The following is a 12,249-nucleotide window of genomic DNA, read 5'->3' on the forward strand; positions in this document are numbered from 1 at the left end:
AATAAAAACGATACAGTTAAATGTTAACTAAAAAAATAATGAAATGTTACTTATCAAACAAAGTCAACGGTGGATAAAATATAAAACTTACTTTAACAAATGTTGTTACATTCGTATTACATTACCTCAGGTAGAAACCTCTGCAATGTCTATAAATGCCTTGTGATTAAACGACGCCTGATGTGTATTATGCGTAGATAGCAGTAAAATATCGATAGACCATGGGCAACAATTTTTCTCTTTATGTTTCGATTTGTTTGAATTTTGGGTTGCAATTGTCAGGTGCGGAATATATAGAAAGTCTACATTTACAGTAGTTGAACTTAAGTTATTTTTATGCGGGAAGAAAGTGTTAAACACCCTGGAAAAATATCCAAGCAATTATATTTCAGTTTTATGCAAGTTACGTGCTTTTTAAAAGTATATATAGCTAACTATATCCCTAAATATTAATAGATTTTATCTGGGTATGAAAAACCTCAACAATAAAAAATAAAAAAGGTTTTTATGCTTGGCAAATGATTCAAGATACGCAAAAATCAAGTTAGTTTCATTCATTTTGGCCAAAAAAGGCAAACTATATAGGCCAAAATGTAGTTGTAATTACTTGAAATCAACTTTACTAATTAAAAAAATCATGAATTTCGAAGGTGTTTCAAGGATCTGATGGTTATAGGATCAACTAACTACCAACTTTATTTAGGATTGCGCTGAAAGGGGGTTGAGTTACAAAAGTTTTTAAAATTTGATACATTGTTTATCACATGACACAAACAGTTTATCAATTGGAATTATATTGCTCATCCAAATAATTCAAACTGAAATTAGAACAGGTCTCGACAGTCTACAGCGTTCTTGGACACTTTCAGTGCTTCCATGTCTTTGTGAATGAAAATAAAGCATCACTGGCGTGCAACGTTGTTGTTGAATGGGCTATACAGAGCAGACTTGACAGCGATGAAAAGCTGAGACAGAATAACGAAAAACTAAGCGTGATTTGTAAGTAAGCATCATTGTAAAAATATATCTAAAGTTTTGAGATAAAAATGTATTCTTTGTTGTAATTCAACTTCATTGGTCATTTCATTATAGCCCCCAGATCATAATGACGTCATTTTAAAAATCTGAAATATTTATGTTGAACAATGCAATTTTCAATCCGGTACAACGCATTGATAGAAGTCTCTTCCTTCAGTTTACTCTTCCTGTTGCGTATACTTAGACCAAGTTGGAAATAAACTACGGAGGATCAACGAAAACATGCGCATCCTACCCGAAATTACGCTATGTACATATCATGTATACTCCAATCGATTTGTTTATTTGCCTACCTGTCTCACTTTGTGGTTTGCCTTTCGAAAAGCAAAAACGTTTATTTTAGCAGAAAGATTTAGCACGAGTAGAAACCTGTTTAGTAACACAGTTCACAAAACTTGACAATGACAAAGCTTCTACCATAATACTTAATCAGAATTAACATGATGCCCTTGTCGACCAAACAAAAATTTTTATTATAGTAGAAGTAAGGTCGATATGATACACTAGGTGCTATGTACCGGACGTTCCGTGAATTTCATAAGGGTTTACTAAGCGAAAACATTCGGATAGTAAATGCAAAATGAGTTATGTAAAATGAGAAATGTTTATCAGAAGTTTCAGCCCCAGCTGTCAGATGAAAATATTGAATGCGTTGTATCTTCTTATTGAAAGAAAGTACAAAAGTTGCTGACTTGCCAAAATAGGGACCTCACGTAATCTTAAAGAAAGCAATTTAAAGGCAGACGAGTCGGCAACAAAATCATTAAAAATGTGCATTTGTCACTAAACAAAATTTGCATTTTTCTATTCAGTGTAAAGGTGTTGTTCTGTAAGCTTAAAAAATGGAAAACTTTGCCTTTGAAAACGTAAGTAATAAACGATGTTATCACAGACAACCAATAGAATTTATGTTAAGTGTTTCTAGGCCTATACTTTCCTCAGCTGCAAATCTGCTTGAATCTGGCTGCTGTGACTAAATTGATCATATTTTTATCACAATACAACAGCAGAAATTGCTGTGAAGTCTGTAATAGAAATTCTAATAAGTATAGACTATAGAAAATATGCTATTTATCAAATATGTTAACCTTAGTAATTTTCAAATATCATATGTTATGATCCTTAAACGTCATGAAATGTCAAAAGCAATCAGATACATAAATGAAATAAAAATCGGTGGAACTAACTCATAAAATGAAAGTTGCACAAAGCTGTTACGAACAATGGTTTTAGGATGCGAAAAGCGAACAAAGTTCTAGAACGAGCAATTCCCCAACCAAGGAAAGTGAAACCGATCACAACCTGCTGTATAGCATTGAAGACACCCCAGCATGGTACACCTGTTTTGTACTTGGATTACAGGTAAATTATTATTAAAGTTATGTGGTGGGTGATAAAAGCAATAACCCACTTATCATCAGTGATACCTTTGAGGTTCTGTTGAAAATGTAAAATCTTTGCTAGATAATGTAGTTTTTTGCTGCATCCGCCATTCAATAAATAAAGATGGTTTTTAAAAACTTTTGTGCTTTTATCTAGGAGGCCTACATTTCCCACTCGTTATTCTGATTAATAGCAAATAGCCTATCCGCAAATATTATGCGATGACCTAGACCAGGGGTGGGCAAACTACGGCCCGCGGGCCGCATGCGGCCCGCCGGCACTTGCAGAAACTCCTACTCATCACTTATTGTTTTAATTAAACAGGTTACATGACAAAATATTATTCCCTTTACGAGTGTGTTTTTCTCTTCACTTTCAGTGCGTAAACACACACACGTCAGTCGCGCATGCATTGCAACATGCTTTCAGCAACTAGCCGTACACTTCTCACGCATTGTTTGATTTAATTGTTTGATCATAAAATACAAATACGGTAGCGGCTACCGTAGGCCTTTGTGATGAAGATTGCGTAGCTTTAAAGTTTAAACGTAACTAAGTGTGAAATGCAAAAATTGTGTTTAATATGAATATGCGTTTATTTACACACCGGGTAAATTTTCCTACTTTGTAATAAGAGTGTGCGGCCCGCCGGCTGCAACATTTTTTCTAATGCGGCCCTCAGTACAAAAAGTTTGCCCACCCCTGACCTAGACAAACGCGATAGCTCAAAGAAATCATTAAAACCACAAGAATTTAATATGAATTGTAAAATTGCAATGTCGGCATAACAGCGTACTTACACTGGTTCAAATATAGCTTAAAAGTAATAGGATTTTAAAGTCAAACCCTTACTTTTTGAGTTAGCAAGTCAACAACCCGCTACTTAACAAACACGGTCGCGTTGTAAGTTGGCAAGCATGTTTTCAACTTAGTTTGTCATTACATAACATGTAACCGATCGGCGTTCTTGGCATGACGTCGTTTCAGCTTTGTTTACACAACCATCAACCTCGACAATCGAGTTGGCTAGCGTGTTTTTATCAGTGTAATGAGGTAAATTTTCTTTTGTCACGTTAAGTTTTTAGGGCAAAATACTCTTTAAAGTCTAATAATTATAATCAAACAATCGCACGCCTTCTATTTCGTTAGACCACAAAAATTAGTTTCCAAAAACATTTGAAACAAGACGGTAAGTTTAGAAGTAAAAAGCAACTGTACCGCTGCGGTCACCAACAACACATATTGCAATACACTGTAAGTTTTGCACCGTTTGCAGCATTACCTGGTGGCAATTGGTTCTGTCATCGGTCTTCCACTTCTCATTGCACCAAGCCTGTGCATTGAAAATGACGAAGAAGGCAATGTGGCTCGCGCACTGCTCATCTCAAGCTTGTTTTTTGTCTCTGGTCTTTGTACTCTTCTACAAACAACTTTGGGGATAAGGTTTGAAAAATCATTTGCTCGTAAAATCAATTATACTGATCAAAATTATTGTAGTATTGATATAGGGTAGCCGTTGCCTACAAAGGTTAATGCGAGTACAAAATGTCATTCCAGGCTGCCAATCATGCAGGGTGGCACCTTCAGCTTCCTTCCTCCAACCTTGGCCATTCTGGCTCTTCCACACAACCAATGTCCAGCTCCTCTTCCTGAGGGGTTCATGAACAGCAGCAAGACTTTATACAATGACACGGATGGCAGCATCGTTGATGGTACTGAGGTTTGGCAACGACGGATGAGAGAGGTATATAATTCAGACACGACAATACGCCCCGTTTTGTGGTTATTGCAAAGATTGTTCTTGTGATATCAAGCCCAAGCTCGTAAATGTGTGGCCAAAAGTAAATAAAGTCGCCGACCAGCAAAATTCTTGTGTAATTAGATGAAAGCTTTGTTTGTTTTTTGTCTGTCCAGCTCGCAGTCACGACTTTTGTTTGAGTTTTGCACGATGCCTTCACGTACTGGGGACGTGAAGGCAGTATTCACGAAGCATGAAGTTATGTAAGGAACAACTACAACCGATTCAGTAATTCAACTCTGTACCTTCGTGCAGATCAAACGCGAAACATTTTACATCCGTTAGACATACAACAAATACCTTGATTTCTTGCATGGTTTCGTCACCGTTGAAACAGTTGACAAAAACACGTATAAGTATAAGCAAATGCAAATAGTGTAACACAAATAATGATAAATAAGCATATCAGCAGTGGTACTGGGTAAGATGAGAATATACATTGCAAAACAATATCGCAAATAAATATGCCAAATTGCCCAGTCATACTTCTGTATTAGTGAAGCTAAAATGCCACGGTGCCATTTTGTATCTAACTTGTTGACGCAATTAAATAATTGCACTAAAAATGTCTGAAATTTGACCCAAAATATTCCTCAAGTTATTACCAGATATTTACAGGTGCAGGGGGCTATTGCAGTTGCATCATCTCTGCAAGTTATTCTCGGGTTCAGCGGTGCGATAGGTTTTCTTCTTCGCTACATCGGACCTCTCACCATTGCACCAGCTGTAGCATTAATTGGTCTTGACTTGTTCTCTACAGCATCATATAACGCTGAGCCACAGTGGGGCATCGCAATGTTGTAAGTCAGGTTTTATACCAAGTGAGCGACCAGAAACTGCTAAACCAGCGTCATATTTTAATAATCGCGTATTCGTTTCCAAGTTTAGATGTATATGTGTAGATTATAATATCGCATTATTGCAGTTCTGTAAGCTATTGCATTATTCAATGTACAGTATCGTAATTTTTAACAAGGACCCTTATGTCACACAAGGTCGTTTGTGCAACGTACATCTCCTGGTCTTCAAAACGTAGCAATGGAGCCGTTTTTGGGAGTAGGCCTAGGGCTGCGTTATACAGCCACTTTCACTTTATTATATGTGCGTGAAGCATAAAAAGCCTATGATTTTAAAACCTGTAAGATGTTTGCAAACATTTATAAGCGCAGCGTTTGTTGTTTTTAAGATCAAAGTACCTGTAGTGACTGATGAAAAAACAAAGTTAACGTTTGTAATTACGAATCACTGCCTCTTCATATCATAAATTAATAATATAAACAAATGAAAAAGTTATTGTAAATTGCATTTCTAGATAGATGGTAATCAGAGTTATTCCTTCAATTTACAGCACTGCCTTTGTAGTGGTTTTATGTTCCCAATACTTGAAAAACATCTACATACCACTTCCAATCTATTCTACATCTAGGAAATGTCATACTGTCAAAGTTCCATTTTTTAAAATGTTTCCAGTAAGTCAGTAAGGCTTATGTCGACATAAGCATACTATCTAGTCTGTTATAACGTCTACACATGGTTTGAATAATATCAGATCTAAAAGGTTTGCTTTCGTATTTGGATGACCTTTTAGCCCTTTATGAAGTAACACTTTACATTGACATCTTAGGTTCTATGTGCATTGATATCTGGTTGGATGCTGAGTCTTATTTTTACTGAAACCGGCGTCTTTCCTGACAATCCTGACCATCCTTCATATCGTGCAAGGACAGATATAAGATCAAACGTTTTGACTAACTCACCGTGGTAAGACAAAAACGTTTTATTTAACTTTATTACTGTATCAAAGTGCTTGCTGATGTAAAATGGAAACCAAAAGTATAATGCTAAAAACAGAATTTTGTGTGAAAAAGTAAACACCAATTTGTATTTTCTATTGAGCTGCTTTGTGTCTGTTGGTGTAGGCAATTATAAATATACAAATGCATTGTGTAACATTTAACTGATGTTTATAAAACGGTTTGTAAAATGGTTGACGCCATTGCCAATAACTTTCTCCAGCAAAATTACTCGAATCCAACTCGGATCACGTTTTGCAAACACCTCACTTGATATGAGTCTCTTTTCAGAAGGCTACGTGAAAAATTTGATTTGACTCGAGTCAATATTTAAAAAGTCTTGACTCGACTCGAATCGGTTCAGGTTGGCAAGATTTTTGTATTATAAGCAGGGCTTCCAACGTTCTGAAACCCAAAATAAGGACGATTGGAAGAAATACGTTTTTTCTACCAAAAAAGAAACAAACATTTTTCCAACAACAAACAACAAACGTACTCATATGACTCTGATAGGAGTTCAGACTCACGTTTGCGCCGGTGACGTTTTTTAGAAGTCATTGAATTTTAAAGTTGCTTTTTGAAACTTTATAAAAGCAATAGCCATTGCGACTAGACAGTTAATTTGTGACCAGCCGTATTTTCTGTATCGGATACCAATACCATATACAGCAAATTTGTTCCAGGAGCTCTTTTTTCTGATTTCTTTTACAAATCGTTTTTAGTTGGGTCTTGGTGAATTCTTTTAAACGTGTAACGTTTAAACATTTAAACAATCACGTATAATATTACAACGTTTTAAACGCTTTAAAATGCAAACGCGTGGACAGACCATATAATTCCTTTACATAAGAAAACAAACATACATATAGATCACTTTTCTCTACAGCTACAACGTAATAATGTTAACACCTATTTCGTTTGTTTAAAATGTAGGCTAAAACTTACCGCTATTTACTTTTTTGTTGGCAAGGTGATGGCAATAAAAAGCAATTGCAAGAAAATAAGAACTCAATTTTACTTTACCTTGTGGCTTTTATGAATTAAAGCATTGACCCGTTAAGTTAAAACATTGAAATGTACCTTTAATTAGCATAAGCCCGAAATAACTTTATGGTTTGCAAGCTTATAAAATTATATTCCTTGCAGGTTTTATTTTCCTTATCCCGGTCAATGGGGTTTGCCAACTGTTACTGTTGCCGGTGTAGTGGGAATGTTAGCTGGAGTTGTTGCTGGTTTTATAGAGTCAATTGGTGACTACTACGCATGCGCAAGACTATCTGGTGCTCCCAATCCGCCTCAGCACGCAATTAATCGGTAACACTGGTCAACAAAAATTTTGTTGCATTTCTACCAACACTTGTTCTTACCTAATTTGGGGGCGCTGAATCCGAATCTGACCTTATTTTTTTTCTGCAAGGTCTAGATTTTTTGCAAATTGAGATTTTTTATTTTTTATTTACTAAATTCAAATTTTCTGAAAATTACATGATTTGTCAAATGACGTTCTTGCTTATAGTCGAATAACCAACCTCAAAACAAAAATAGGTTCCCAGAAATTATTGTGTTACCACTAGCATTTGTATTTACAGATTATTAGGCTCCAAATGTTTGAAAAAATGTAACAAAGAACATTTTTGCTGGTAAATACATGTAGGCTAATAAGCGATTTTTTTTTTGTAAAATGACATTGAAAAGAATGATGGCAATCCAATAACTTCTGCGTTTGTACGCTTTTTGCGTTTGCTGCTTTAATTTTATCATATGACAAAGCAGGGAAAGTGTAAAGAAGATGATGAAAGGACTCGTTGTCAGGATTTAGAGCTTTAACAAACTGTGTCATGAGACCTAGTTTAATGTGCAGGGGCGGAAAAACAATTTTGTCTCTGCTTACGATTGGGTTGTGTGTTACATTAGGCATGCCAACTTGAAATGTTTCACGTAAGGGCCGCTCCTTCTGTGTCCAATGTTTTTCACGTGCTCTGCTGTCCCACATGCATAGATAACATAGAAATTTAGTGTATCCTCTTTGCTGACCTAGCAGAAAACTAACCATTTTGAGGTTAACACAAATTATCCAGTTGTGCTCATGTTATCTGAGCAAATCCATAACAATTCTGATGTCATCATGCCGTTCCTTTAAGACAGTGGAGTGACCAACTGGAACAGCTTCATAAACATTTCCATTGTGTAAAAGGACACACTTGAGGCTGCGCTCGGAACTGTCCAAAAACAATCGCCATTGTTCTGGATCATACGAGGAGATACCCAGTTGTTCGAGAAGACCAGGTATATCGTTGCAATATACCAGCATATTTTCCTCTGAAAAATAGGGAAGAAAGAGTTCTTCTCTTTTTCGAAAAAAGGAAACCTTTACAGATTAATCTAGAACCTGTTTTTCCTTGAGTCTGGAGGCTAAGAGCTGAGCTTCTTGCTTGGACAAATCTAAATCACGTACTAAGTCATTCAGTTTTGATTGATTAAACTGCTGAACAGCTACTCTGGTTTCACAAGAAGAGTGCTCAGATTCTGTATCTGTTCTTTTATACTCCATTTCCATAAGCTCTTCCCTTTCCGATTCAATTTCCTCATCTTCAGAAAATGTAAAACCACTAAAGACTGGAGGAGGGAATCTATCAGAGTGCGGAACAGGTCGTATAGCTGATGGTATACTTGGATAAGAAAGCATTAGTCGGCTCTTCCTGCCAACACCTTTCACATTTACCATGCAAAAGTAGCAGTCAGTCGTGTGATCTTGGGGTTCACGCCACACCATTGGAATGCAAAAAGGCAGACTCTTCCGCTTTCCTTTTGTTCAGTCTCTGAGCATTTCTTCGCAGTTATGGCACACAATATGTGGAGACCATTTCTTATCTTGATCGCCAAGATGGATGCCAAAGTAAGCTCTGTAGGCAGGCTTCACGAACGATGTTATATTTCATCTTTGACGAAAAAAAGCGTGTACACACCACAGATATAACAAAATGAATCGGGTTTATTTTTGCATTTACGAGTGTAAAATAGAGCTTATAACCTATCCTACAGCGTCTATCCGCAATACCTCTTTATAATCAAACTGCTTAGCTTCTTCAAACGCCCTTAAACAGCAGTAGGCTACAACTTAAAAGAGATGAAAGCTTCTATCTGAAACACTGGTACTGTACCATACAGACAGCGCACACTAAATATGAGCCAGAAACGAAAAAATTTGAATTTTCGATTGCATAAAAACTAGAGCATGCATCAAGAAACTGATTGCAGATTTGAAATCAGCATCCGAAGATTGTGTAGAATCAGTTAAAAAATCTCATGCAACAAAAAATAAAAAAAAATTTGTTGACCAGTGTAATTCACTTCAATCAAGATGAACATATCCTATATCTTTGGCTGTAGCATAACGTATATACAAATGCTTATTGTCCGCAGAGGTATTTTTGTAGAAGGCATTGGGTGCATTCTGGCAGGTGTAATTGGTACAGGAACGGCTACTACATCATTTAGTGAAAACATTGGCGCCATCGGGATAACAAGAGTTGGAAGTAGAAGAGTAGGGCGCTTTATAACATTTTATTTTGATAAATTACCGACACAAAGCTGTACGAGTTCTTTAAAGCTTTGTGCGATTTATCAAATTAAGATTTATCGGTTGTGTTATTTATTAGGTTTTGCAAGTTGCTGGAGTTTTGTTTTTGATTCTTGGGATGTTAAGCAAATTTGGAAGCATTTTTGTGACAATTCCCGATCCTGTCATTGGAGGATTGTTCTGTGTAGCATTCGGAATGATCACTGCTGTTGGCCTCAGCAACTTACAATATATTGACTTTAATTCTCCTAGGTGTAGCGTTGTGAGCTATAGTTTATCATATTATCAGCAACTTAATTTTGCTGCACACTTTTTTTAAATTTTTGCAGAGCTTCCTGCAAACAGAAGTATATTATAGGGCTATAGTAACGAATTAGTGTACTGTGGTACTTTTTCAGACACCGAATTACTTTTTTCAAAAATTTTTTATCGGTCCCACTATTCTTGACTTTTCAAGTGACTATTTGAAGGTTTTGAGAAGTATGATTATCAAAAATTCTAATTAAACTCTAATGCCAATTTTAGCGTTTGCTGTTTTTCTTCTAAATCTTCAAAGATCTAATGAAGTCGCAAGTAGTGAGGTCAAATATGTTCTGACCTATAGCACTACTAGCGGGGATCACATCAATTGACCGTGAACAAATTCACCGGCGACAATTGGTCGTGGTCAACTGACCGGCAACAAATTGGCCGGCGACACAAATCAACCGCTACGCATTTTATTTTTATTTTTTACGCAAATTAGCATTGTTGTTTATTCAAATTATATGATTTAAGTGATAATATGATTTAAGGTCAGTTGGTTCTAGGTAAATTTACGTCACGGTCAGTTGTCCCCCGGTCAATTGTCCCCGGTGAGTTTGTTCGCGGTCAATTTCCCACGGTTAATTGTCGTAGAACCCTACTAGCGGGACCTCAAATTGCAAAAATTGCAGTTGCCCATGCACCTTTACTTGCAATACAGGTCGACAGACTTACATTGGCGAGGAAACACTTATTCACAAAAAAATGATATATAAACTCGGTATGCTCTGCACGTCTATTCTCAATCATTGACGGTAAATTGTAAAATATTCATTGGGCTGACAGCAGTGAATACAGTGAAGCCCCTCCGCTAATGCTTCAACATATTTCATTCAGAATTATATTGTATAGCTAATAGGCTAGCTAATATATAGTGTATACTCTTCCCTAATATAAATGATTATTGCATAGTCACAACTGTTTTTCTAAACTGCAGTGTGAAACAATACAATACAAAGTCTAAGATATAAAAATAAAACTTACAAAAGTAGTGTATTTCAATGCAAAATCTTTCATATTTTCTAATAGAAATCTCTTCATCGTTGGTGCATCTCTCTTTATGGGTTTGGCTGTTCCTGAATGGATGAAGGCTAACCCCGGAGTCATCCAGACCTCAGTTATAGAGCTTGACCAGATCATCACTGTGCTCTTGCAAACTTCCATGCTGGTTGGGGGATTTCTTGCGTTTTTCTTTGATAACACCATCCCAGGTATATTTGTTTGAAAAGGTTAAGTAAAGGAAAGTGTTTATGATCAACGATACCTTCAAGTGTATTCCTGCTTAGGAAGAAAAAGTTATAACTTACAAATAATAATAATTAAAGCATGTTATTATACGCAAGTTAAAATCGTCTTATATCCTGCAATCGTAGCAACTAAACATGTGTAAGACAAGTTTTGATTTAAGATTGTTTCGACTTTATTTAACCAATATTAGTAAAAAACAACTGCAAAATTTTTTTCGAATTACTTGACCTTTCTAAAACTAAAATGTGTATCTCTCCCAAACAACTTTTGCTTATAGGTACAGAAAATGAACGAGGATTGCTGGCATGGAGAACGAACAGATATAGTACGGAAGGCATGCAAGAAGAAGAATTAAAAAAAGCTGAAAAAGAATGCTATAATTTGCCATTCCCCACAAATTGCTGCAGGTGCACTCAGCAGTCACTTTACAAAATATATAGATTGATGCAGTAACCTAAAACTCAAGATACTGATATTAAACTAATGCACAGCACACGTTCCATAAACAGTTTATAAATTTGGTACAACTTTTTCAGGTTTTCACGGTATTTTCCTATTTTGCCGGAATTTGGAAATAATAGCAAATGCGATGACGATAACAGCGGAACTGCGATTTCAAGGCTATAAAACGTGTCTGGCACGTTCATCATTTCCTTCATTATTAAAATTTGGTAATTGTCATTTTAATTTTTTCACAAAAGTTTTAATAGGCCTACTTGGGATCTCGTCTTTATGCAACAACGTTTTTTACACAATGCAATGCGTGGTCGTTCTTATCGTTCTATCAGCATGTAGGCACTTTCATTTTATTCCTTAGAATGCCGTTTGTGAGCCTATATCAAAGGCGGCTGTCTTGGCATTTTTTATTTATATTACTCCAAACTGTCCAAAGTCATTAAACTATATTATCATTAATATCATATTATCCAAAATTAAAATCAGTAAGCTTTTAATCAATTGTTTATATATAGACATTTACAAATATAGTAAACAGTCCACAGAATTAATTATAATATTGTATTTGTTTTTAGTTCTCTGTTACTGTGAACGAGTTACGTGAACACTTCGATCTAGTAAAATCTTACACAAACATGTTCATCTGTTTG

General features: G+C 35.9%; 1 protein-coding gene across 1 annotated transcript; it reads left to right on the plus strand.

The window, feature by feature from the left end:
- The first annotated feature begins 1,627 nt into the window (after positions 1-1,627).
- On the plus strand, positions 1,628-12,142 carry LOC143470373 (solute carrier family 23 member 2-like). Its single transcript, XM_076968471.1, has 13 exons — positions 1,628-1,904; positions 2,272-2,400; positions 3,698-3,864; positions 3,979-4,165; positions 4,838-5,019; positions 5,568-5,688; positions 5,844-5,980; positions 7,159-7,326; positions 9,436-9,556; positions 9,672-9,844; positions 10,925-11,106; positions 11,421-11,550; positions 11,680-12,142. Exons 1-13 carry the CDS (start codon positions 1,881-1,883, stop codon positions 11,768-11,770), a joined length of 1,812 nt encoding a protein of 603 aa, XP_076824586.1. The 5' UTR covers positions 1,628-1,880; the 3' UTR covers positions 11,771-12,142.
- Positions 12,143-12,249: the final 107 nt, after the last annotated feature.

The sequence above is a fragment of the Clavelina lepadiformis genome, chromosome 9 (assembly GCF_947623445.1).
Source record: "Clavelina lepadiformis chromosome 9, kaClaLepa1.1, whole genome shotgun sequence".
In the NCBI taxonomy this organism is placed as follows: Eukaryota; Metazoa; Chordata; class Ascidiacea; order Aplousobranchia; family Clavelinidae; genus Clavelina; species Clavelina lepadiformis.

Bases quoted from the DNA above. Each gene is read 5' to 3' on its own strand.
- LOC143470373 (XM_076968471.1), top strand. From the start codon at position 1,881: ATGGAAAACTTTGCCTTTGAAAAC. The intron at 3,865-3,978 runs GTTTGAAAAATC...ATGTCATTCCAG, and splicing joins CAAACAACTTTGGGGATAAG to GCTGCCAATCATGCAGGGTG. The intron at 5,020-5,567 runs GTAAGTCAGGTT...TTCAATTTACAG, and splicing joins CAGTGGGGCATCGCAATGTT to CACTGCCTTTGTAGTGGTTT.